This window comes from Natrix helvetica, assembly GCF_964273705.1.
Source record: "Natrix helvetica genome assembly, chromosome: 3".
Classification (NCBI taxonomy): domain Eukaryota; kingdom Metazoa; phylum Chordata; class Lepidosauria; order Squamata; family Natricidae; genus Natrix; species Natrix helvetica.
In genome coordinates, this window is record NC_138549.1 from 75,459,206 (window position 1) to 75,485,556 (window position 26,351).

At 37.8% G+C, this 26,351-nt stretch overlaps 1 protein-coding gene and 1 long non-coding RNA gene across 4 annotated transcripts in view; one reads left to right on the forward strand and one right to left on the reverse strand.

Moving 5' to 3' along the window:
* KCNT2 (potassium sodium-activated channel subfamily T member 2) overlaps window positions 1-26,351 on the reverse strand; it is a 229,928-nt gene that overhangs the window by 62,623 nt on the left and 140,954 nt on the right. For all 3 annotated transcript variants that reach the window (XM_081946388.1, XM_081946387.1, XM_081946389.1), the window contains 5 exons: window positions 23,556-23,619; window positions 17,010-17,118; window positions 6,082-6,190; window positions 3,468-3,617; window positions 517-746 (listed from right to left, as the gene is read on the reverse strand). In XM_081946388.1, coding sequence (XP_081802514.1) covers window positions 517-746; window positions 3,468-3,617; window positions 6,082-6,190; window positions 17,010-17,118; window positions 23,556-23,619 — 662 coding nt within the window. The remainder of the gene's footprint in view (window positions 1-516; window positions 747-3,467; window positions 3,618-6,081; window positions 6,191-17,009; window positions 17,119-23,555; window positions 23,620-26,351) is intronic.
* LOC309388780 lies at window positions 8,112-16,738 on the forward strand. The gene is made up of 3 exons (XR_014174842.1): window positions 8,112-9,424; window positions 13,457-13,521; window positions 16,614-16,738. It is a non-coding gene; the product is annotated as an uncharacterized lncRNA (long non-coding RNA).

Below are 26,351 nucleotides of genomic sequence, written 5' to 3' on the forward strand. Positions count from 1 at the left end.
GGGTGTGTTATTTGAAGAAGACCAAAAAATTGTATTTATGGTTTCTTTTATACTTTACATACTCTACTAAAACTGCCAGCCTTCTCAGGTAGACCAGAGAGGGAATACAACCAGCTGGACTAATTCTGCTTTATTGTAAGATTATACTAACAGAAATTTCTATCTGAAGGTACAAATTTCTCACCGTCTCTTTTACAGCCTAAGAAGTTAGGAAGCTTCCTTTCTGACTCTCTTTTTCTGCCCATTATGCAGCTGTGGACTAAGCCCTCTCTTATTTAACCATTCCCAAGGCAGCATCTCTTCCCCTCACCATCCCCCACTCTCAAGGTCTTTTTCATATACCAGGAGTCTTCAAACTTGGCAACTTTAAGACTTGAGAACTTCAACTCCCATAATTTCTCATGCTGGCTGGGGAATTTTGGAAGCTGAAGCCCACAAGTCTTAAAGTTACCAAATTTGAAGAGTCCTGCCATATATCATTACCTTACCGAGGCAACATTACTTAGTGTGGCTTACCCATACTAGCAATTATGCTGTGCACAGGCAGTCGAGTAGGACCATGATAAAACAATCTTGTTGGGTGATTTTTCTGATGCTGCTCTTCTTTCTTAAAAGCAGAATTTTCTTCTTTTGTGATGTTAATATAAAAACATATGTCTGAAGAGCTCATAATATACTGGGGACCTGGGTTCAGCAAAATATTTTTGTTATCTTCCCTCCTAACACCGATTAAACAAACACCAAACCTAATGTTAAAAGTAAAAAAGAAATGTCGTTAGGAAAAATTGAACAGCATACAGTATATGTGCTTACATCCATTCCTTCGCATCTCATATTACCATAAAATTAAGAGAGACAGTATGAAAATATTTTAGATCCATTTGGGCTGCTTAAGATTTGGTATACAATTCAGCTCAAGAGCAATGAATTTTATTCTGCTTTTAGAAAATGTAGCGGCTTTGTAAAACATCCCAAAGAGCATCCCTCCTGAATTATGGAGACCTCCCTTCACTAAAATTCCAACTTCCAAAGAAAGATACTTCACCGATGAGTCATCTACCCTGGCCTCTTATAATCATCCTTCGAGCTTGGTTGTTTGTTTGTTTTTGCATTTTAATATTTCATTTGGGAAAAGAGATCAACTTAACAGCCTCAGATTCCCAGCTAATCAAGATTACTTCTATAGCCTACATCCAGTGACATTCCGATAGCCCCTCAGTTGTAGGCTTGTCTTCTTACATTGAGCCAAACAATACTATGAAAACCCAGTGGAGCAAAAGTTTATCAGGCTGTAAAATAAAAAAAAAGAAAATGAAACTATTGGGGAAAGGGGGTAGGAAAGGGGAAAATGAAGGGTAAAGGAGAAAAAGAAAGAAAAGCATTGATTACCAATTCTTTAGCGGAATAGGATATGGTAATAACATTGCGGCCTCAATTTTTTATTTTTACATGTTAATGTATACCTTGTTTCCCTGAAAAGAAGACATATCCTGGGGAAAAATATAAGCCCTCCCCAAAAAATAAGTCCTAGTGAAGGGGTGGGTTTAGCCAGAACAGGTGGCAGCCCTTCCCTTCCCCGGTCACCTCAGGGTTTCTTGGCCCCTTATTTGGATCAGCTGAGCCGCTCCATTCACAAAATAGCTGATTCGCAGGTGCAGCTCAGGCCTCTGCCTCCAGCAAATGCTGGTCACTTTTGCAGCCAATTGCGACTGCAAAAGAAGTTGGAGGCCAAGCAATACAACCCAAATGCCTCATGCCCTCCTTGCCTAACAGTGACAGTCACAGCAGGCAATTCCGTCCATGGAACAGGAAAGGAAGGCATGGAAATCAATACACCTGGAACATCGGAAGAAGCCCTGTGAGGAGACGCCGCTGCTGATGTGCAGGAAATCCCACCCACCCCCTACCTGCAGATCGTCCTTTCAAAGAGGAGTTTCACCAGGATGAAGGCAACACGAACACTGCCTTCAGCCACCTCTTCGTCCTGGTGAAATCCCTCTTTGAAAGGACGATCTGCAGGTGGGGGTGGGAGATTTCCTGCACTTCGGCAGCAGCGTCTCATTGCAAAGCTTCTTCCAATGTCCCAAGTGTATAGATTTTCATGCCTACAGGAGGTTGCTTTTCACCTGCATATTCACATTGAAGGCTCGAAATGGGGAGTTTTTGCAAATGGCTTGAAATGAGGAGGGAGATATTCCTGCCTCTCCCCCTGTTCTGAAGTTCATCACATACTGAAAACAGGATAAGAGACTAAATCCCCCCTCCCCATTTTCAAGCGGTTTGCAAAAACACCACATTCCAAGCCTTCACATTATCCAGGATTGCAGCATTGAAGGATCGGAATGGGGTATTTTTGCAAACGGCTTGAAAATCGGTAGGCGGGATTTTATCTCTTATCCTGTTTTCAGTCTGTGCTGACCTTCAAAACAGGGTGAGAGGCAGGAATGTCCCTCTCCACATTTTCAAGCTGTTTACAAAAACGTCCCATTTCGGCCCTTCAGCATATTCCAGGATTGCGGGATTGAAGACTCGGAATGGGGCATTTTTGCAAACCACTTGAAAATGGGGAGGGGAGATTTTCCTTCCTCTTACACTGTTCTGAAGCTCAGCACAGACTCAGATAGGAGGCAAAATCTCCCCACCCCCTTTTTTTCCTGGCAATCGTTCTTTCCTTGGGAACTCAATGCAGACGCACATCCCCCAAATGTTCTATTTGAAGCCTTCTCTGCATCTGTGCAGAGTTTCCAAGGAAAGGATGGTGTGTGGGTGTGTGAGATAGAGATCCCTAACCCCTCACCTCCCAAGGCAGCCACATCCCTCCACTAACCGGCTTTCCTGCTTTATTCTCCACTGCCATGTGCAGGGCAAGAAAAGTAGTTTGTGGGACGACTTCCAACTTTGGGATATCTTTTTTGGGGGGCGAGAAGTTGGAAGGTATTTTCTGGTTTTTTTTTTTCCATAGGAACACAGTCTACTTTTCTTGTCCTGCATGTGGAGCGGAGAAGGGAGCTGGAAAGCAAGTTAGTGAAGGAATGTGGCTGCCATTAGAGGGGCAGTGTGTGTGTGTGTCTGTGTTCTGCCAGGAAGAGCCCCCCCCCCCCCCCCGCGAGGCCAGAGCAGCACAGTCAGATGTTTGGCGGCCAGCAAGCAGGGCAGGCGAAGGCCAGGATGCAAGGAGAACTTGGGTCATTGTGGCCACAGGCAAGCAGATGGTGGGACGGAGAGGATGGGGCTAGTGGGCTTGCTGCCTCCTGCACCTGAAAAATAATAAGACCTCCTCAAAAATAAGGCCAAGCCCTTATTTGGAGGGTCAAAAGAAAATATTTTGTCTTATTTTCGGGGAAACACGGTACTAGCCACTTCAGTAACAACAAACCTATCTAATCAATGGAACCCAAAGTCAAGGTTTCATTCAAAAGGGAAATTTTTAAAAGGCTCTTGATTGTATTGTAAGAAACTAAACCTACTTTTTGTGTGCATGGAAAGATGCGTATGTAAAACTTTTTCCTTCATATTCAGCAAAAAACACACTCTCCTCCAAGTTAATGTGATATACTTCATTCCCTGAGCATCTCCCATACATTTTCTGCCACTGTTCTGGTGACTGTTGGCCCTCTCTGAAACACAGATATATACAATGAGTTAGCATCAGTCTGTGCATATAAAGTGGTAGATATATGTAACATAAATAGAATCCCAAAGGTGATTTTCCAAAAGGCAACTGGAGTTCCTTGGGTTTTTTTCCCCCTTGAAAATATTTCACTGCTCATCCAAAAAGCTTCTTCATTTCTGAACTTCAGAACTGAAGAAGCTTCTTGGATGTGAAGTGAAAGATTTTCAAGGAAAAAAAAACCCTAGGAAAGTCCAGTTGCGTTTTGGAAAATCATCTTGGAGCAACTATGACCTAGATTAGGGGTGTCAAACTCGTGGGCCGCGGGCTGGATGCATCACACACTGGCCCACCCCCAGTTTACCAAAGGGGGGAGGGAAAGTTGTGATATGTCACATAACGACAACGTGTCGTCATGGGTTTGACACCCCTGACCTAGATGACTGGGCCCTGCATGATTGAGAACCACCACAGTCCCTTGCACAACTACGTTCAATTTCACAGCAAAGATAGCATCCTGCAGCAATACTTAAGCACTCAGTTCTGGTCTGCTCATATCACAGAAAGCACAGCCTGAAAAAAAAATGGATTTTGTTTCTCCCCATTACAGACCTTTTTTTTTTTTAATTGCCACCTGCAATTTACCCCTTTGCCCTTTGAAACATTTTGCATTATTGGATAAACTTACTGTTTGGAAAGTTCACAATAGGGAAAAGGTCAGGGATTGTTTTGTTACATTCTAAACAAACATAAATAAAATGCAATTTGAAATTAAGACATAATAGAAATTAAATTACTATCAAAACAATATTTTTATGTTAGCATAAAGCCTTATGTTAATGAATATGACTTACTGATGTACTGAAAATTGCTAGATTTTGACCAGTTCAGAATTCTGCATATACTTGGCTGAGCATAGCAATGCTAATGAAGTTATTGTACCATTTTTCCCTCTGCCACTTTCAGCTGGCAGGCAAGGCTGCTTTTCAGCTTGCTAATAACATGCACACTCTTAGCATCTTGATATTTGTCAGGCTCAGTATTGTGGCAAAGTATCCACCTCGGGGATTTAGTGAACAGCCACAAGAAGGCTAAATAGGGTTGTGGGTTAATGTCAATTTTTTATTTCCAGCTTTTTCGTAGCTTTTATTTCCAACTTTTGTATGTTCTTCATTAAGTACCTTGCTATATAACTTTACCCTGAAATTTACATCTTTTGCTTGACAGACTCTTTTGTTTTAGAAGCTGGAGGGCTGGTAGAAATGTATCAGCTACATCTTTTGTATTCTTATAATGGAAAGCTACAACTGTTCCCTGCTATCTAGCTTTTTAAGGTTTCATCAGGGATGGAGGGAGGAGGGAAGGATTCAAAGGTTAAGAAACAAATAATAGGATTTTACAAAGAGATACAAATTAGAGGTTTAGGGGATTTCATGAACAGCAGTCAACTTTTTCAGATTATAATATAAGCAAACCTACATCACCTGCTTTGGTTGGAGAGAAAAAAACAATTTTGAGAAAATGGCTGTGATATTACAGATTTGTAAAAATAACATCATTTTGCAAGTACAGTTAATAGATTTGATGGGGAGCATTTATATAATATGACAAATTTCTCTTCAGTGTTCACCTTCCTGGAGTAAGTCTCTCTTCTTGGCTTTAACTATAGTTAGGTTACATGTGATATCACATGTTGATTTTAATATCTTCAATAAGAGATTATCTTTATTATTTATATACCAACCTTCTGAATATTTTTTAAAAAATAAATACAAAGTAGCTGTTATTATGTTTATTTTTTTTTACCACAGCCAATTTTAATACTATCTATTTAACTGGGTGCATAGATAAATGCATTTACTTAAAGCTAGATTAAATACTATTTAAGTGAATGCAATGCAGATTTTTTCTCCATTGCTAGCCAGTTTAGGAATCTTTTATTCCATAATAACCATGTGAAATGGAGTAAAGATTTCAAAAACTACATTGGGTTCCAATAGAGGAAAGCTATGCTATCTATCTTTCAGAAGAAAGAATACAAGGCAAAGTCTTGAATCTTAGAGACTGGGAAAGAGCACACAGGAGAAAGTAATCTATAAACTCTGAAAATTATTAACCTAATCTTTCCTAATCTGTTGACCTCCAAAAGTGCTATACTTTATTTCTTGTAACTACTAGTAATCACCTGTGTTTGTTATGATTACAAGAGCAGAAAGTTCAAAACACTGTGAATCAGTGGACAAGGACCACTTTTAAATCATAGATAGGTTTAGGTTTAGGTTTATTTGGATTTATATGCCGCCCTTCTCCAAAAGGACTCAGGGTGGCGTACAACATTAAAAACACACATCACAAAAGTTTTTCCTGTTCCAGATAGGATCAATGTACAGTTTTTCCTGTTCAAGCAATAATCAACATAACAGTCACTTTCACATGTTCACTCCATCCAATGAGATAAATGTTATACTTACTGCCCTCTTGAAGTATGAACCAATAAAGTGATAAGCGTTGATGTAGCTGGGCAAATACAGTTCAAAGCCAACATTGCATATTTGAATTCCTCTTCACATACAACATGATCTGCAGAGAAGGAGGAGGAGGAGGAAGAAGAAGAAAACAACTTTTATTTGTTTATTTGAATTGTCAGCTTGCATCCTGGAGACTAAAACTGGTCTGCAACTTCATTTGCTGTTTTACAAATTCTATGGAAAAAGAACAGAAAGGTGTGGAAAACAAAGGTACCATAATGTGATATTATACTTCCCTTCTTTTTGTATACTAGATGGCAATTAGGGTAAAATGTCTTCCTAGCAATGATGTTCCACTTCTAGAATGTATTCCCAGGAAAAGACAGTAGTCTGATATAGTTTAAAAGTTAAGCAAAAGCTATTTAAAAAACAACAACATCCTGGAAGTTAAATAAAACAATCAAGCTAACATATGACCTTCTTTGCATTTCACATACACCAGAAACATTTCTACAGGAACAGATACAAACCAACACAAAAAAGACATTGTTAAGCTTAAATGAAGATGTGAATGTGTAAAACCACAATATACTCTTCTGAAGTTTTCAGATTTATTTGAAAAAGCAGCATCTGAAGAGACTTGGAGGCACAGTGGTTAGAACGCAGTATTGCAGCAATACTGCATTCTGTTCATAGTCCAGAGTTCAATCCTGATGGGGCTCAAGGTTGACTGAGGCTTCCATCCTTCCGAGGTCAGTAAAATGATGACCCAGATTGTTGTGGGCAACATACTTACATTACAAACTGCCCAGAAAGTGCTGTAAATGGGCGGTATATAATCTAAGTACTATTGCTATGTTGAATGAGATGTGCAGTTTCAAAGTCACTGAGTTCTATTTGATCCAGCCAAGTTGATAGTTGGTAGCCAGCAACATCATAGGATGTGCATGAAGTTAGACAGGCCTTGACAGAAGCGTTGAAGGTAGAATATAAGGAAAAAAGGATGGCTAACTAACAATGCACACGTATAAATGACTAATAAAGAGACATGCGGAACTCCAGTGGTTTTTTAGTATGATACTGAGCATACTCGGATGTGGCTCAAAAATTGGAAAATCATCCAGGGGTCTTATATGTTCTCCATCCATTATGGCCATCAGATATTGCTTAGAATCTAATGGAGAGCCTGGGGAATGGGGAAGTACCAACATAAAATACCCAGAGTCTCCTTCATTTGGTTTGCAGCTCTTTATGACATGAACCAGGGACTTACCCCAATATGACGTGTGAGCCAGTGAATGTGAAATAAATCGGGAGTGCATGGGGAGAAGATAAATATCCCTTTAAACTCTAAATGGACTGAAAGGAAAACTGAGAAAGAGGAATCTCTCACTCTCTTTCTAACAACGTAATTTAACTGCTTTAAACCTAACAATAAATCCCCAAATAATGCATATATGAATTGAAACAGGATAGAGGAAAAGATATGGGTTGTCAGGTAGGCAAGCAGATACATATACAGCAATTCTTGCAATAGAAGAAGCAGTGACCACCTAGTCATTGGTTATTTGACACGATCCTCAACCTTTTAGCAATTGTAATCAGAACCAGAATAATTCTTTTCTCAATATTATTTCATTGGCCAAGGCAATATTTAAAAAACAAAAGGTAAGCTTAAGCATAAAAACAACAAAAAGGTAACATTTCATTGCCTATAGGTTTCTGAAGGGCCCTCAAAACATGGTTATTCTATCAAGCCTGGGACCCCAGGGGACAGGTGAACTAGTGAGATGCCACCATTACTACTAATATCCTTCCATCTATTATTCCTGATTAGCTGTTTTTATAGTTTTTTAATTGTTTTAATATTTCTGAATAGCTATTGTTTAGTTTTGTTGTATGCCACCCAGAGTCACTTCCTCATGAAATGGGACAGCTCTCTGAGAGAGGGGGGGGCAGAGAGAGGGAGGGAGGGGGAGAGAGAGGGAGGGAGGGGGAGAGAGAGGGGGATGGAGGGATGGAGAGGGAGAGAGAGCGTGCAACTAAAACAACTTAGCTCACTCCAAACAGTGCTTGAAATGACCATAATATCGCCTGAGTGCAGGATGGAAAATTGACCATATTTTGTTTAATTCCCAAAGATACTTTCACAACTATTTTAAAACTTCTATTTCAAGAGTGGTAAGTTTAGAAGCAGCTTGCACTGAAACTATTCTGTGCATTTTCACTGCTTGGTCAATTTTTGACAAAAAATAATTCCTTGGTCCCTGTTGTAGCATTTGAGTAAGCATATCAATATGATAATAAAATGCAGGATTTTATTAGAATTGACAAGGGTACTGCAGATATTCAGTGGCTTTTAATGGAAATTTCATGAGTTTTGAACAAAAGGGATTTATGTTGGCAAAATGTAACGAGGAAAATAATATGAACAACAGAGATAAATAATTTATTTAGTGCAATTCATGAACCACAAAGATTGATTTATTCTAGAATAGATAACCTCCATTTATTTTCACCTCAATATTTCCCTACAAACCTCCTGACTGAATTAAGCATTTAGAAACTTGAATGGGATTGACATATAGTTTTATAAGATAAATCTGAAAAAAGAAGTATATGTTTTTGCTAATGTGGAAGATATGTCTAACTGTCCCTCCAAAAAGCACTGCTATAGTGAGAATGTGAAATAGTTTACAAGAATAATACTGACTGCAATTAGATTTATGGGAACAACTTTATTTACAGGAAATTGCCTGTGGATCCTATGCTTTGATGTCTTCTAGAAATATTATGTACTAGCTCTCTCTCTCTTCCTACCTACCTACTGTATCTCTCTCTCTCTCTCTCTCTCTCTCTCTCTCCCTCTCTCTCTCTATATATATATATCCCTCTATCTACCTACCTACTCTCTTTCCCCCTATCTACCTACTGTATTTCTCGACCTCTGTATCTCTATTTCTCTCTCTCTCTCTCTATCCCTTTATCTACCTACCTACCTAACTACTCTATCTCTCCCTGCCTACTGTATTGTTCTCTCTTTCTCTCCCTCTCTATCTACTTACCTACTTTTTAAAAAAATTACCTCTTCAAAACCTTGGTGCGTCTTATACTCTGAAAAATGGCGGCTTTTTTTCCGGCTGCTGGTGTCCTTTGGCGGAGGCTGGTGGCTTTGGTGGTGCTTGGAAGTGGCTGTGGGCTTGGCGGCATGAGGGAAAGGCCCGGAGGCCAGCAGAGGCAGCAGCACTGAGAGGAACCTCCAATGGCCGTTGCTGAGAGGCGCTGCTTGCAGGAAAGCCTCTGAATTGCCGGTAGCTCAGGAGGCAGAAGCCTCGAAGAAGCCCTGGTGAGTCTCTCCAAGAAGTCCAGGGGCTAATTGAGAGACTTAGCTCTGAGAAGCTATCCACTGGATCAAACTGAGTCTTAAAAAGCGGGAGGACACTCCTCTGAGGCGATGACATCATTTTGGTAGACTCAGTTCTATTGGTTACTGACTGAGTTAAACCATGCATGACCGCTGTCTCCACCAATGTTGGAGAATATAAGTCGCAAGGCATAACTCTTTCACATCAGGGAATAGGTCCTCATTTTACTAAGCCAAATTTAAAATAGACAGTCTCCATAATCCAGAAAGACCTATTGGACAATTCTATTCTTCAGATAGCAAGGCATTACAGTTTTATACCCTGGTGTTATGGTTGATGTTTTTCTGCTTTAGGTTTTAGTGACAGAAAAAAATAATAGTTCTAGGACATCTGATAAAATGGTGGAGTTATGCATGCATTTTCTTATCTGAGAAGATTGGGAGCAAAACCAATTTTATAAATGAAATTTTACTTCCTTTAACAGATGCCACAGGAAGAAGCTCTGAGTTTGATCACAACAGAAAAAAAATGTTTGGGACACTTAATAAACATGCTGAATAGATACAATGTGTGGTGGAATATAATCTTGATTCACAGGAGGTTGGGACTACATTCCAAAGAAGAAAGAGACATCACCAAGAGAGTTTTGATAGTTTGATTGGGAGAAAGAAGGTCCAGATAGCTCTTCCTTTGATGTTTTCAGAGTATATATTTAATGAAGCAAAGCAGTTTGATTTAGTTTGGTAAGATTTCTGTCTATAGAAACAATAAAGGAAACTGTTGAGAAGTAATTATGCCTCTCTTTCTTGGTTTTTGGAACCTGACACAACATTGAATTATTGACCTCCTTCCCACTGGAGACAGATTTCTTTGCATGAAAGTATCTTTCACAAAAATCCCAATATTGTAACTGTTTACACATATTTTTAAACTTTCACAAATATTATTCTGATACAGTAAGAAAGGACAGCATTGCCTGAATTACATATCTGCATGGTTGATTACTAGGTACCATATTTTTCGGAGTATAAGACGCACCTTTTTCCCTCAAAAAGAAGCTGAAAATCTGGGTGTGTCCTATACATCAAATACAGCATTTTTTGCCTCCCAAAGCCCCACCCCCTTCACCAAAATGGCCGTGCAAAGCCTTATGGAGGCTTTTAGAGAGTTCCTGGGAGCTTGGGAGGGCAGAAATGAGCAAAAAATGGGCCATTTTTTACACACACTCCCAGCCCCCAGCAGCACTCTATAAGCCAGTGATGGCGAACCTATGGCACGCGTGCCACAGGTGGCACGCTGAGCCATTTGTCAGGGCACGCGAGGGAAGCGCCTCCGGACAGTCCCTGAAGCCTTCGGAGCGCTTAAAACGACCCTCAAAGCAAACCGGAAATGACTTCCGGTTTGCACGGAGGGTCGTTTTAAGCATTCCAAAGGCTTCAGGGAAGCCTCCGGACGATCCCTGAAGCCTCTGGAGGGCCTCCGGGGGGGCAGGGGAGGCTCTTTTCGCCCTCCCCAGGCTCCTATAAAGCCTCTGGAGCCTGGGGAGGGTGAAAAAAGCATGTAAAAATGGGGGGGAGAGCGTCTTTTGTGCACGCATGCGCACTGGACGGTCGCGCATTGCATTATGGGTGCGGCACGCCCGCACACGACCCCTCTGCGCTCCCCCCACTTGTGGCATGCGAGCCAAAAAAGGTTCGCCATCGCTGCTATAAGCCATAAGGCTATGCATGCAATTTTTTTGACAAAAACTGGGCCTGTTTTTGCAAAAAAAATGGGCCATTTTTTGCTCATTTTTGACCCCCCCCCACAGGAGCACTCTGCAAGCCCCCCCCCCCCCCCGAAGGCTATTCACGTCTTCTTTAAAAAACAGGCCGGTTTTCGCGAAAAATGGGCCGTTTTGAGAGGTTTGCAAAGTGCAAACACTTTTTTTTTCTTTTGGAAAGCTCTTTAACTGATTGATGAGAATTACTTTGATCAAGTGCTGTACCATCAGAAACAGGTGCTGCAGATTGTCAGCAATTTCCTTCTCCAGCACATGGATAAATACACCTGGAAACATCTACCTACCTACCTACTCTCTCTCACTCTCCCTACCTACCTACTGTATTTCTCTCTCTCTCTCTCTCTCTCTCTCTCTCTCTCTCTCTCTCTCTCTCTCTCTCTCATATATATATATTTGTAGATTTTCACAGGTGTAGGTATGCGGTTTTTGTTGTATTCGGGTCTTTTCCCTTGTAAGATTGAGATTGTCTTGGCAACGTTTCAGCTTACAAGAAGAACGCAGTAAGAAAAAAAGAAAAAACTTCCTCCCTTTTCCAGCACCTTAGGGCTACAGGATATGAAATCAATTTTGAAGGATCCAGGTTAATCTCCAAAACAGAACATCTCAACAAGAGAATAATTATGGAAGCCATCGAAATAGAGAAACACCCCCACAACATGAATAAACGCGATACCTCCCGTCTACCAAACATCTGGAAACCAGCCCTAGTCAACAAATGAACACCACCCACCACCCAGTCCATTACAATACAAAACAACAATGCACACACAGCCAGCACCAATCAGCACCAATCTACCAATCAGGATACAACCACACAACCAATCATTCCACTCACTGAAACAAAGCCAGCACCCCATCCCCTCCCACCAAGATTTACAGAAAGACGGCAGCTCCGATCGCATTTTAAGCCCAAGCCTGAAGATGGCAAGTGAGATCTTGCTGAAACATTGCCAAAATAATCTCAATCCTACACGGGAAAAGACCTGAATACAACAAAACCAGCGTATGTATGTATGTATGTATGTATGTATGTATGTATGTATGTATGTATGTGTATATATATTGGATGGTTTTCTGTAATGAGCCGAAGGACAGAAAGGGGGAGTAGTGAGCTCCCTCCCATATTTGGGAATACCAGGGGTTGTAACACAAATATATATCTATATCTATATCTATATCTATCTCCCTCTATCTACCAACCTACCTACTCTCTCTCTCTCCCTATCTATCTACTGTATTTATCTCTCTTTCTATTTCTCTCTCTATCCCTCTACCTACCTACCTACTCTTTCCCCCTATCTACCTACTGTATTTCTCGATTGCTGTATCTCTCTCTATTTCTCTCTCTCTCTCTATCCCTTTATCTACCTACCTACCTACCTAACTACTCTCTCTTTCTCCCTCCCTACCTACTGTATTGCTCTCTCTTTCTCTCCCTATCTACTTACCTACTTTAAAAAAAAAACCTCTTCAAAACCTTATACTCTGAAAAATATGGTAATTAAATATAATTTTAATATAAAGTATGTGATGGCAGTTGATCAAAAGTGGTCAGATGAAATGAAATTCATCATTAAGAAGATTGAGTAATAATTGTTGCTATTTAAATTAAGAGGTGATGGCATTTCTGAAAATCTTAATCTTAAAGGGCACATTTGCAAGAAGTTGCTGAATCAAGCTGAGAATTTGTAATGTGGAAAGGGTGCTGATTTCTAGAAGGATCTACAGAAACAGTACCAAATGAGAACATAATGGATGAGGGGAAGCAGGGGCAAGAGGGCAAACAGATTTGACTTTTCCTTAAGCTGGAAGTAATAAACCATTAATCTTAAAATAATACAATATATGTTCTGGACAATATTTATTTGGCTCTAGCATATTTCAGACATAAATTTTACTTTTTAAATTAAGGAAAAAAGGTCAATGCTTTTATTTTCTGTTTACTGTTAAGTTATTGTTTAAAATCTGTACACGGGAAATAAAAAGATAGAAGCTGTATCTTGTATTATCCTAGTGGATTATAGTCACTTCTCAAATTGCTTTTACTTGCTTGCTATGCCACAGAATACCTTGCTAAGAGAAGATGGGCTGATCACCCACCTTCAAATTTAAATCCTCATTAGAAAAGGTCTCTTAAGCACAGCTCATTTAGCTCAGTATTCTTTGCAGTCTATGAGCTCTCAACATAGGATATTGCTTTAGTTAGAGAATTTTTTTTTACTTGATCAAGATTAACATCAGACCAAAAATCAAGTAAAGAATACCCGAATCAAGGAGCTGCTAAACAAACTAACCGTAAGTAGTTGAAACAAAGAAATGCTAAGATCACCCCCATCAACACTGATAGGCAAGTCTTTAGAATATAAACTGAAAGCAAACCCCACTCCTTATTAGCACAGATGATGTTGCCTAGTTTGGGTAAGGAAATGTTTGCAAGGACACAACCAAGCTCAGAGAGCACCAAGGACCCCTTAGAGAAAAAAAAAGCAGGGTTGGTCAACTAAGATGATGATTATGTGATGAGTAATTGTGCAAGCTATCCTCCCCTACTAGTTGTCAATTCTAACTCCCCACTTTCAAGTGTCCCAAAGTTAGGTAAAGGGTTGGGTGACCAACCCTCTGGCCATTGCATCCCAGAGGCTTGCTCATATGGTAGGTGGTAGAACACAGTAGTAAAAGTAGCAGCAGTTAGTAATATTGCCTGGTCTTCTATCTCAGTTAGTGGGTCTTCCAGTGGTCTTGTTGACTAGAAAAATCTAAAAATATATGCCATTATATGTTTTGTATGTTTTCCCATTGTAAATTATACTTTTCTTGAAGTTTAGAGGTATCTAAGATACAAGCACAAGAAAACCAATGTCCAATCGTTTTATTGAGGCATATTCTTTCATTTATATTCCATTTTGAAATCTTTTAATTAAACACTGTGGGTGTTTGATAGGTTTTGAGCACAGGTTATTATGAAGCTGGAGCCCCGTGTTCTTGGAGAAAGGCCAAACGTCCCCTTTTATTTGCGCATAAAAATGGCTTGCAGGACTACAATCTGATACATGCAGAGGAGTTTCAACTCAACAAAATATTTTCTTTAGAGACAATATTGTAGAAAATGCATTCCAGCTATATATGGTACACATAAAGCTACTTCGCTTTTGTTAATCTTGAGTAAATATCAGAACATTAATATTTATTATTCAATATACAAAAGACTTCACAGATTGGGCCGGGTGCAGAAAATAAAAATTAAATGTCAACACTACAAGGACAACAAAGAAAGCACTTAGGGATTTCTAATGGAAAAAAGAAAACTACATGGAATATGATAGAACAATAGTTTTCAAACTGTGCTTGGAGAAATCCAAATTATTTTGTAAGTGTATTGATGATGACGAGGACTACAGCTGGTCCAGAATGCGGCCGCGCGGGCAATTATGGGGAGTACGAGATACTCCCATATAACACCTCTCCTGCGCGAGCTGCACTGGCTCCCTGTGGTCTACCGGGTGCGTTTCAAGGTATTGATCACCATCTTTAAAGCGCTCCATGGCACAGGACCTAGTTACTTGCGGGATCGCATCCTGCCCCATACATCCCTGCGACCAATTCGCTCTCACAGAGAGGGACTCCTCCGGGTGCCGTCCACTAAGCAGTGCCAGAGGGCGGTGCCCAGGAGCAGGGCCTTCTCTGTGATGGGCCCAGCCCTCTGGAATGACCTCCCCCCCGACATTAGGACTATTACTGATCTCCGCTCCTTCCGCAAGAAACTCAAGACCCACCTGTTCCAACTAGCCGGCCTGGCTCAACTATAGCTCTATCCTCTAATCCCCCTGGCAATTTTAAATTTTAGGGTATTTTAATGTTTTTAACTCTATTATTATTGTGTTATTTTATGAATTGTAATAATTGATGTTGTGAGTTTTTTATACCTCCTCCGTGCAACATGTGATATGTATTTTTTATTGTACACCGCCCCGAGTCCCTTCGAGGAGAGGGAGCGGCTTATAAGTCTAATAAAATAAAATAAAATAAATAAACTATCAATTATTTTTTTCTAAATGTTTTAGTAATATTAATCATAAAATCATATGATAAATTGGTTAATTATCAATAGAGTTCTTTGGAAGGCTTACATTAAATCATAAAGTTTCCATGGATTGTATCATGGCATTATAGAGTTAGGTGTTTTCGTACTAGATGAATAAAAATATGTTTCTATACAAGTGGGAAATCATTTGTTTATAGCCTAGTTTTCCCCCCACTACAAAACATGCATTTTCTTGCTTTGCTGAAATGATTATTTAATTATGTATACTATCAGCATTCTAACTGGCATGTTCTACATGCAAATTTATCACTGCATTTCTTGTTGGTGGAACTTGGTTTTATTTCGGTCACGAACCTCCTGTTCAGTCAAGACTTAGAAAGAAACAATGTGAGATTCACATGGTTCAGGCAGTTGCAAATTCATCCTCCAAGAGCAGGTGGTCTCATCTGATCTTAAAAAGGTTGTTGTGCATCCAATGAGATCATCCAACACTACAGGGTCAGATATCATCCATACACCGATGATAATCAGTTACATTCTTCGACCTCTGGTCAACCCAATGTTCTTGTTACATTACCTCTTTCTCAGGATAATGAGCACTGCTGTGCTGTACTGACTACATTGTCAATAGTTTTCTGGATGCAATTCAAGGGGCTGGTTGCCATATATAAAACCTTTCATGGCACAGGGCTGAATTATTTGCAGAATTTCCTGTCTTCAATTATTTCTGCTTGTCCCACAAGTTCAGGCAAAGTTGGCATTATTTTAGACCGCTTGATTAAATGTCATTTGATGGGAACCAGGAAATGTGTCTTTTGCTTTATCTGCTCTGTGCAACACCAAGAACCAGATTTTTCTGACCATTATGGTTTTTGGGCTGCATTAATAACTTGGCTTTCCTCCTGTTCCCAAGTATTGAGGTAGAAAGTTAAGTGAGCCTGTTTGAAGGCTTGTTGATGTGGATGTGTGTATGTTGCTCTGAACACAATGGGACAAATTGAATGAATGAAAAAAACAAAAACCAAGTCAAGTATTTATGTCATTCCACCTAAAGTTAGATTAGGCAACCCTTCTTAGAAGGGTATTCAAACTTTGTTCTAAAAACCTAAAATGGCAAACCCACAGCTGAGGTGATATTTGGCAAGTTGATCTTTCTGTAATAAATCCAAGCTTCCTGCAGCAGAGAAAGGGGAATATGCTTCTTTGGAGCTCTCCCTGGATTTTTCTGAGTTAGAAATGCTTAAAAACCACCTTCTGCCTGGCCTAACTTTGCCCTGGTATCTGGCTGGGTTAGGGTTCTGTAGATGGCCTTCTTTATTTCTGATAGGTGTCCTCTTTTTTGCAGTATCTTCAAATGAACCAGAATTTCAGCCAATAGAAATTACTGATTCTAATAATCAGTTTTGAGCCATTTGTGGGGCCTTAAAGAGAGCAAAGCAGAAGTACAAAAACAAAATCAAGCCAAAACAGGTATATTTGGGTGGGTTTAAGGGTAATTTTGAATTAAAACAAAACAAAATGCACTATACGATTTGGTGATTTTGTTTGTTTGTTTGATTGATTCAGTTTGAGTAGAGTGATCTAAGGATGCCGGGAAATAAATTAAGTCTTGTGGGCCACAATTGGCCTGAATGTTGCCCACACCATTCTTATTGCAGAAAACATTAAATGTCATTCATCAGAACAGAAATAATTATCCAACTCTACATCTCAACAAAAATCAATAAGTTATCAGACTTACCTGCAAATTTAATATGAAACTTATTTTCAGGCTTCAGTATCTGAACGTACAATGGACAATTTGGAGCAAAATCTTTAACTGCCCAAGCTCTTAAAATGGTTTGATGGTCCTAGAATAAAATATAAAACAGCACATCAGAAGGTTTAAGACAAGATACAAAATTGACTATATTAATTAATATAAATGCTCATTTATAGCTGATAATGTGCTATTAAAAAAGCAAAAAAGCTTCCTTTATTTGACACATGCTTTTGCAAGAAACAAGACTTTTAGCTTCTAGTTTCTATACTTTGAACTACTTTTCAAACATAAGAATATCCCATAGTTTTGTGCCAATTATAGCAGAATTCATAATAAATACTGCTGTTAAAAATAACACAAAATGATTCAGACCAGATTTTCCCTTAAATGACTTTAATATGACTTATAGTCTGAGCTTCTGGAACTCAGTTAGATCATGAATGTTTCCAAATCAATTTCAGAATGGGATATCTTACCTATGCAAATTTTCTTTTCTTATCTCTATTTAACTTATATAATGCATTTTTAACATTACCATTTCTACATGGGCACTTTAGATAGTACACAATTTGAACTGGGAGCCACTGGCTGTAGATCCCTTTGCGTAAAACTACATTATATAAAAAATGTCTGTGGAGATTCTCAGTTATCCAGGTCACGGTTGTCCCAAAGGTGCTTTTTTCAAGAAGCAACTGGGCCTTCTGGTTTTTCTTTGAAAACGTTTTGCTTCTCATCCAAGAAGCTTCTTCAGCAGTTCTGATGAGAAGCAAAACATCTTCAAAGAAAAAAAGCAGAAAGTCCCATTGCCTCTTGAAAAAAGTACCTTTGAGACTATCTCAAAATATTAATGTTTTATTATGACATCTTCTTTGAAGAGAAATTGGACTGCATTACAAGTTACACAAATTTCATAAAAATAGGAATCCCAATAACAGTGACAAAACTATATATGTAGCAGGCATCTGACCGATATTTTCTGCAATTTCTACATATAATAAATAGTATTGTTACATCCAATGAAAGTGAGAAATCAAATGCTTGCTCCCAAACTCTATTATCCTGTCCTGTCCTGACCTATCCCATCCCATCCTATTCTACCCTACCCTACCCTATCCATTTGAAAACCTCAGAATATTTCTTCATGTGCAAGGAAACATTCCTTTGTGGAATGTTTTTAATACATGATTATAAGCTAAGGAAATACATCTCTAGCATAGGTAATTTTTTTGGACAAAAAGAAAGAGATTTTTTTTCTGCTACTCATTCAGAATGCTTTCTTATAACACTGACCTTAAGAACTTAAAAAACTAGTTACTACAAATTTACATAAACAAAGCACAGAAGAATAAATAGGTATAATTAAGCAGTTGACCTGTGAAAAAGATTACTGTTTGGGGAAGAGAGAGGGGAGGGGGAGAGAGATTTATATGTACATGCATAAGGAAAGCAGATTTTTAACTATTTGGAATCAAAACAGTTTTAACAGAAAATTTTCACGCATGCAAATATACACAAATGGTAATTGTTGGAAGAATTATTAACAGAATAATAGATCAATTAATTCATTTTATTTTTTAAGATCTTCACTTTCATTTCAGTACTTTACAACCAGTTGCTTTTAACAAACATAAAGAGCTTGACTGAAAAGAAAATCACAAAATTTCAGCACATTAAAATGTTCCTTTTAATAATGCTTCTAAATTCTACGACATTGTTCTTTTGAGCTCGGTATCAGTCTTTTTATATTTTTAATTGTCTTCTGAAAAATACAAGACAGAATAATTTACAGAAACTAATGATGCTAGGAAATGGAATGGATTGTCTAGTCATAAAGTTGCTTGGGTAAGAAAAGAGAGAAAGAGAATAGTATAATTCATTTATATTGTGTGATGTCAGCAGATAAGAAAGGCTTATATCTGGTCTGATAAAGAAAGAAAAATTCATTTGAAAAGTTAAGGACAATTAATATTTTTACATTAAAGGCATTATTCCAACAGAAGTAAGATGAAGTATTTTGGCTTAGACTTAAAAGCAGAATAACATGGCTAAATTTCAGGTTTTTGAACTCGTCAAGCAAGAAATTAACATGAATTCTATTGATTGGTAAGTTTCTGTTTTCAGCTGAGAATGCTAAAAAATAATAAACAATCAGAGGGGGGGGTGTTTTCAAAACAGTTTTAGCAGATGGGGTTTATATTGTAATTTCCTTGCTGAGCTTCAATAAATAATGCTTGAAATTGAACATTAACAAGTCTCTGTGACAACTGACTTTTAATTTCTCCAGAGCATTTCTTGTTGTCATCCACACATAATATTGAGAGCAACTGAACTACAATGTGATACTAACTACCAATGTAGTGTTATGTTGGGTCTGAATTACTTCTGTAGCATTTCTATAATTCGAATCTTAAGTCGCAGGATCTTACTAATCTTACTTCCCTACTTTATACCATTTGCCTGACAGCCTGAAGATTATGATAAATACATCAAGCTAAAGTACAGTTGCTAAAAAATCAAAATGTTTGATTTTGAATCTATCTAATCACAGCTTATATGGACAGACTCCTGTGAAAGTAGACATTAATGTTGTTTTATTCTAATTGATTGAAGCGGGAATTCTTTCCAGACAACTTGTCTGGACAATTTTGTAGTTCACCCCTGACAATACAGAGCTGACCTAATTTCTGAATGTTCAGGGGAAAAAAATTGCACTTACAGTCACACAGACCTTTACTGCATTAATATCCAGTGAGTATTTCTCCTGAAATATTGAAAATCTGCAGATAGTCGGCAATAGCCTACACGGATCAACAATTTGATTGGCTAGAAAACAGCTATCCCAATAACTTTAATTTATTTTAAATTTTAAATAGTATTTCATGGCATAAAACTACATATTAAACTTTGCTTTTATAAAACAATCTTGATAGGGTAATATCTAATATTCCTATTTAGCTAATTTTCAATTTTCTGTGTTTTTTATTCATTTGTTAATATCAGTGGTACAAAATTATATTGTAAATAAAATCCTGGAACCAAAATAGCTTGGTAGATTAAAAGATCTTTAAACATAAGGATGAATCAATTCTGTATGCTTTATTTATGCTCTTGGTGCATTTTGAATAATTCTGTTTTAAAGGGAACTTTAAAAATGTTACAAAGAAGTCGGCCTTATTTCAGTCAAGTTAAATCAATGAATTATTAATGATGTTGTTGCTTTCAGGAGGGGAGAGAGGTTGCAGATAGTTAGTCCTAAATGAAATGATGATTTCTCTTTTCAGGAAACAAAAATGCCTTGTTGTAAAAATAGAGCATTCCCAAATCTCACCAACCATCCCATAAACTGTAAGTTATAAAATCTCTCTCATACGCATTTATTCAATTCATCAGATGATGAGTAGATGATGCATGAAAATATATGCAATAATAAAATTAGTGTTTACGATTTCACAAATCTCTCTCTTTATTCCTCTAAATGATTAATAGTTACCTCTTTGAAAATTATTTGATTTACTTTTTATGATAGGATAATAATTCTCACTATACATAATTTGGAAATAAATTGGAAATACAACCATTCTCTTTGAAATCATAGTCATATGCATCTGCAAAATTTCTACCTAGTCCTCTCTGTGTTTCTGATTAGCAGAATGCATATTATATAAATACAGCTTTGTTATTTTGTTTAAATCATCAACATCATCATTATTGCCACCATCACTGCCATTGTTTTCATGTAGCCTAAATTCTAACACCTAGCCTCTTGATGTAGGAAAAACACTGATAATTTAGACATGTTATTGTGGAGAACTAAATGAGTTATTTAAAACATGAATGTTCATGCTCCCCTTCAATAAAACTGTCAGGATAGATTATGGTAAAGTAATAAAAGCAAAAAATGATGGATAGAAAACTAATAGCAATCAAATGGAAAAAACAGCCAAAAGCAGCAGTTAAACAACAGTGTAGTTGATGAAAGATTATATATACAGGGCTTTGGTAGATTAGAAAGCAAATCACAATAATATGATAAATCTACGGCAGTGTTTCTCAAACTTGGCGACTTTAAGTCCTGTGGACTTCAACTCCCAGAATCCCCCAGCCAGCATAGCTGGCTGGGGAATTCTGGGACTTGAAGTCCACAGGACTTAAAGTCGCCAAGTTTGAGAAACACTGATCTACGGTGACCCTTATGCTTTGTCTCAGTTATCAGTGCTATTACATCCATATAGTGTCATTTTATCACTAATATTTTTATTTCTTTCCAAATAGTGGGAACAAATAGGTTTCAATCAGCATGGAGTTTTCTGCAATCACAACTTTTCCTTTTGGTTTATTTTTTTCTGTGTGCAATCAAGTGAGACTTAGAAGAATCAAAAGAAAACTAGGGAAAAAGACACAATTTATGACCAGCAATTTAGTTGAAGTTCCATTTCCTGGACCGAAGTGCAGAAGTGACTATTTTGCGACATTGTTGTACACTGCATAAAGTTGCCTCTGGTGATATGGGTGACTATATAAATTTGATTAATACCATAAAAAGGGGGAAGCGTTAGTACAAGCAGTGCCGCCACGACAAGGCCCTTCCCCATAGGCACTGGTTATAGGGGAGAAAAAAAGTTGCAAAAATGATATTTGGCTCCAGTGATACAGCAAAATCTGGTTTTATAATCATTCTTTTGACAAATGTGGTATAAGCCAATCTTCCTTCCTAGGTAAAATTATCCAACTCCTACAATAATTATCACTGGGATATAAACCATACACATATTACTGAGGGTAAAATGGACAAGAACATTGGCCTGGAACTCCTCCTATATGTCACTCATTAATGTATGAAATTCAAGTCAAGCAAAATTGTGAAATCCATCTCAGTTCTTTTCTCTATCTGATTCTGATCAGAAAGTTCAGAGCTCCCAAAACAGCAAAATAGCACTTAAATAATAACAAAGGAATGTGGTAGCTATGGTGCCCAACAAATTAAACGTTGTTTGTAATTTCAATATGATGGCTTCAATCTTGTGGAAAGAATGGCAAAAAAATTTAATGTTGCATTTCTTTTTACTGCATGTGTAATGTAAGTTTGTTTGTTTGTTTTATTGGATTTATATGCTGTCCTTCTCCCAAAGGACTCAGGGCGGCGTACAACATTTTTAAAAAAATTAGTAAAATAAGTAAGGTTGTCAACACTACATATCAGGATAAGCAGAATAAAAAGCAGTCATTCATTCCTCCCACATTCTGAACATTAGACATGATTTGGAATATGCAAGGATTTATAAGAACAAACATTGCCTACCAAGCAACCATGTTGCCAGAAACCTAGAGATAGATGAATTTGTAAACCGAACCTAACCAGCAGAATGTGAAATGGGGTAAACAAGCAGAACATTCAGAATTCTCTAAACATTACCAAAACTAACACAAATTCTAATGAAATTGGCATTCAGGCTGTCACTTCCAGAGTTTGATTCTGGGCCACAGAAATGCTTTGAGTAGAGCAGCCCACGAGCCGGATGCATCGTGCTTGCCCCGCCCCCGCCTGGTTTAGAGAAGGGGGGGAAAGTCCCAATATGTCACGTGATGATGCCACGACAACACGTGTTTGACACCCCTGGAGTAGAGTAAACTTTACAAGATCAGGTTGAAATGAAACTTGTCCTAATGGTAGGACAAGCCTAAGAAACTTCTTAAGTATTTCTATTAATAGTTGTTTATACTACAGAAAACACTAGAGTCTAGACTGTGTTGTCATGCAGGTCAGAATATATGTTAAGATCTGATCTATATAAGGCGACTCTATCTTAAATTATGCCACTTGAATTTTGTTGTTGTTCATTTATAACATTTAACCTCCATTTCTTTTAAAAAATCTCAAGCTAGTTTATAATAAAATTCAATTGATTAAACAAGTAAAAAGACATAAATTATGCGTGTGTGTGTGTGTGTGTGTGTGTTTGATTTTTCTGTAATATCTGGCTCAATAGAAATGTAAAATATTTCCTGAAGATTAAAAAAATGGGGAAAAGGAAAAAAACTAATTTAGAATAAGGATAAGTAATGACTACTACTTGGATCTTCCTTGAGTGATTTAGCTATCCTACTGCCTTTGATGAAACTGTTTCACAATGTGAGGGTATTAAACTCGGAAGTCTAGTTTTAAAAATAGTCTGCTTATAAGGGAGCAATTACTATTCTAATCATTTTATTGTAAAATTGACTATATGAAGTCAAGATAATATAATAGCTTCATTTATCATATTTTAAGAGGACTTAATATACATTTTATTAATATATGTCTTCATATATATAGAAGACTCAACAGGATATATAAACATATTTATATTTTTATCCAGCTCAAAAAATCCCACATAACTCTACATTGATTGATTATGTGCTATTTAATGAATGTCAACTCATAGCAACCACTTACCTCTTTTATTTCTGACCCATTAACTTAACTATAAAAACATTAAAAACACATATAAAAATGTAAAAGCATATATAGATGTATTTGGAACGTACCGCTGCAGTTCTGTCCACTTCACAACGGCTGCTTAAAATAAAACAGGCCTCCGCATTATCCATTCTAAAAATCAGAAAGTTTAGGAAAATGTTTAGGAAACTGTTTTTAACATGCTCAGGAAACTTCTAAAGATAGTTTAAATAAGTACTTGCTTTAAATGTAAACTTTAGGCAAAATTAAAATCTTCCCCCCCTATTTTTTAAAGAGAAAGTAAATCATATTAAATCAAATCTATACTTCTGTTAAAAATACATAGCACTTAGACTTATATACCACTTCACAGTGCTTTACAGCCCTCTCTAAGTAGTTTTTACAGAGTCAGCATATTGCCTCCAACAATCTGGGCTCTCATTTTACCGACCTCGGAAGGATGGAAGGCTGAGTCAACCTACATCCCATAAATATAAAAATAAGGCATCAAATAGAAACATAAATTATACAGCTGTATTTTTCTCAGTCTAAATCAGGGTAAAATTCCTATATTAGAGCGTGTGCATCAGCTAAAAAAAGGAAGCAAAATTGTGCCCATTCTGTGCAATGGTATTTTTGTCAACTAGAATATATCAATTTTAAACTCACCTATTCTGCATATCAGACTGTGGATCAACTAAGTTTGTAATGTATGTAACAGCATTTCAGATTTTGAGAGATGAAAGCAAGATTTGTATGTGTGTGTATATGCAATGACACATCAGACGTATGTGTAAAGTCACTTTAAAAAAGTTATAGTATACAATGCTTGTTCCATTGAACAGAAGCAATTTGTAAATATTGTTGATTTGGGGACAAATCCATAAACCACCTTTCCTTCCTTCCTTCCCTTCCTCCATCATGGCAACTTACTGTATATATCACATCTTTTTTTTTGTAATTTTTTTTTCATTTTCATTTTTCATTTTCATAACGTATAAATCACATGTATACTATTACATAGCCAGCATCATTTTGTATTATTAAATGTTTACATCAATACCATCAAGTCCCAAATCACAATTATTGGCTCTTCTGCTCTCCATACACCATATTTGTCCCTATCCATCACTTTCTTCTTCCTCTCTTTCCTCCCCCTCCCTACCTCCTTTCTTCCCTGTCATCCTTCTCTACTTCCCCTTCCTCTCTCCTTCTCTCCCCCTTTTCCACTCCTCCTTTCTCTCCTCCTCTTCCCCCCTTCTTGTCTTCTCTCCTATCTCTTTCTTCTTCCCTTACTTCTCCCCTCTACGTCACACTCTTCATCTCAGTTACTCGGTGTATTTCAGCTTCTGAGCAAGCTCCATTTTATGTTGATGGTATTTATAGTTCCTTTTCGATATACATATTTAATTTTAACATCCTTTCTTTTAAAAAACCAAATAGAACAAAAAAGTATACATATATAGTCACTGTACTTTTAACACATGCACACACACAGACACACACACACACGCCTAATTTTGGTCGAGATGTAGACCTGGTTACAATTCCCAGCAATTCTCATCATTATCTTTATATAATTATACATCCTTACGTACCCCCAATTTGTGATTCTGTCTTTAAGTCTCAATAATTTCCCATTGTAGATATATTCCATGTTCCCTCTCCATTTTCCATATCTTGGATTAAGTTACCCTTAAATTGTCTATAAATGACACATCACGCTGTTCAATGTTCATTACAGTTCCCTTAATCTATTATGTAAAATAACAAGCAGTAAACATCTCACTTTATTCATCATCTTAAAAGTTCTATATATAGTCATGTTTCATATATTTTAACCCATGTTTAGTTATCCTATTGTCATTTTCAGGTCGCAACTCAGTTTAATTATCATATATAAAAGTGAAACACAAACCTGTGCTTTACAACCTCCCCATATCAATTTCATATTTATCCGTATTCCATATATTTTGGCCTTTTAAAATTATTTTTCCATTATTATTTTTCCATTATTATGCTCAACCAGTTAACAACTCCATTTTGTTGTCATATTTAGGAATAAAACCCTTATCTTGCTTTACATTTTCCTAGCTATCTGATTTTTTCCAAGTAAGTCTTTTGTCCCACTTCTCTGTTCCTGTCTTCTTCCTTTTCTTTGTTTTAACACTTCCACTCCCATCAATTTTCCCCAGGCAACCCTCACAAAAGTGTTTTATATCTCTCTTTGTTGGGGCATAGCCTCCTACTTCAATTTTCATTATGCCACTAACACCTCCAAAGCCACTTTTGAGTGCTTTTTTCTCCCTTTTGTTGGGGCATCTCCTCTTTTTACAGTTTTCCCTATACAACTGCCAAGACTGATGGAGTTTTTTGTCTGCTTCTTATTTCCCTCCGTTTCCCCCCCTTCATTTTACCCCCCTTCTTCTTCTTTAGATTCTTCTTTAGAACTCTGCTTCCTTGGGTTTGGTTTGTTAGACAGGGTTCATGTGAGACCAGAGGTGGGTTCCTGCTGGTTCTAACCGGTTCAGTAGAAGAGGTTCATCAAATCTACTGTACCGGTTAGAAGAGGTTCCACCGGTAGACCCGGAAGTAAGTTCCAGAACGCCTGCCCCGGCCCTGTCACTCACTCGCCCCACCTGTTCCGTCGCAGCTCGCTCGCTCCCCCGCCCGTAGTAAACTAGCCCAGCCTGCCGCTAACACCTGTTTAAAAGTGTGGTGCCAACGGCCAGAATTCCTCTTTTGAAAAAGAGTCTTTCTCGTTCCCGAGCAGCTGTCGCATTGCCCTTGCGGATCGGGTCCTCCCTTCGCTTCGCCTTCCAGCAGCTTGCTGCTTCCCTCAGGTAAGCAACTAAGCGGGGGGGGGGGGGCGGCTACCGTACTCC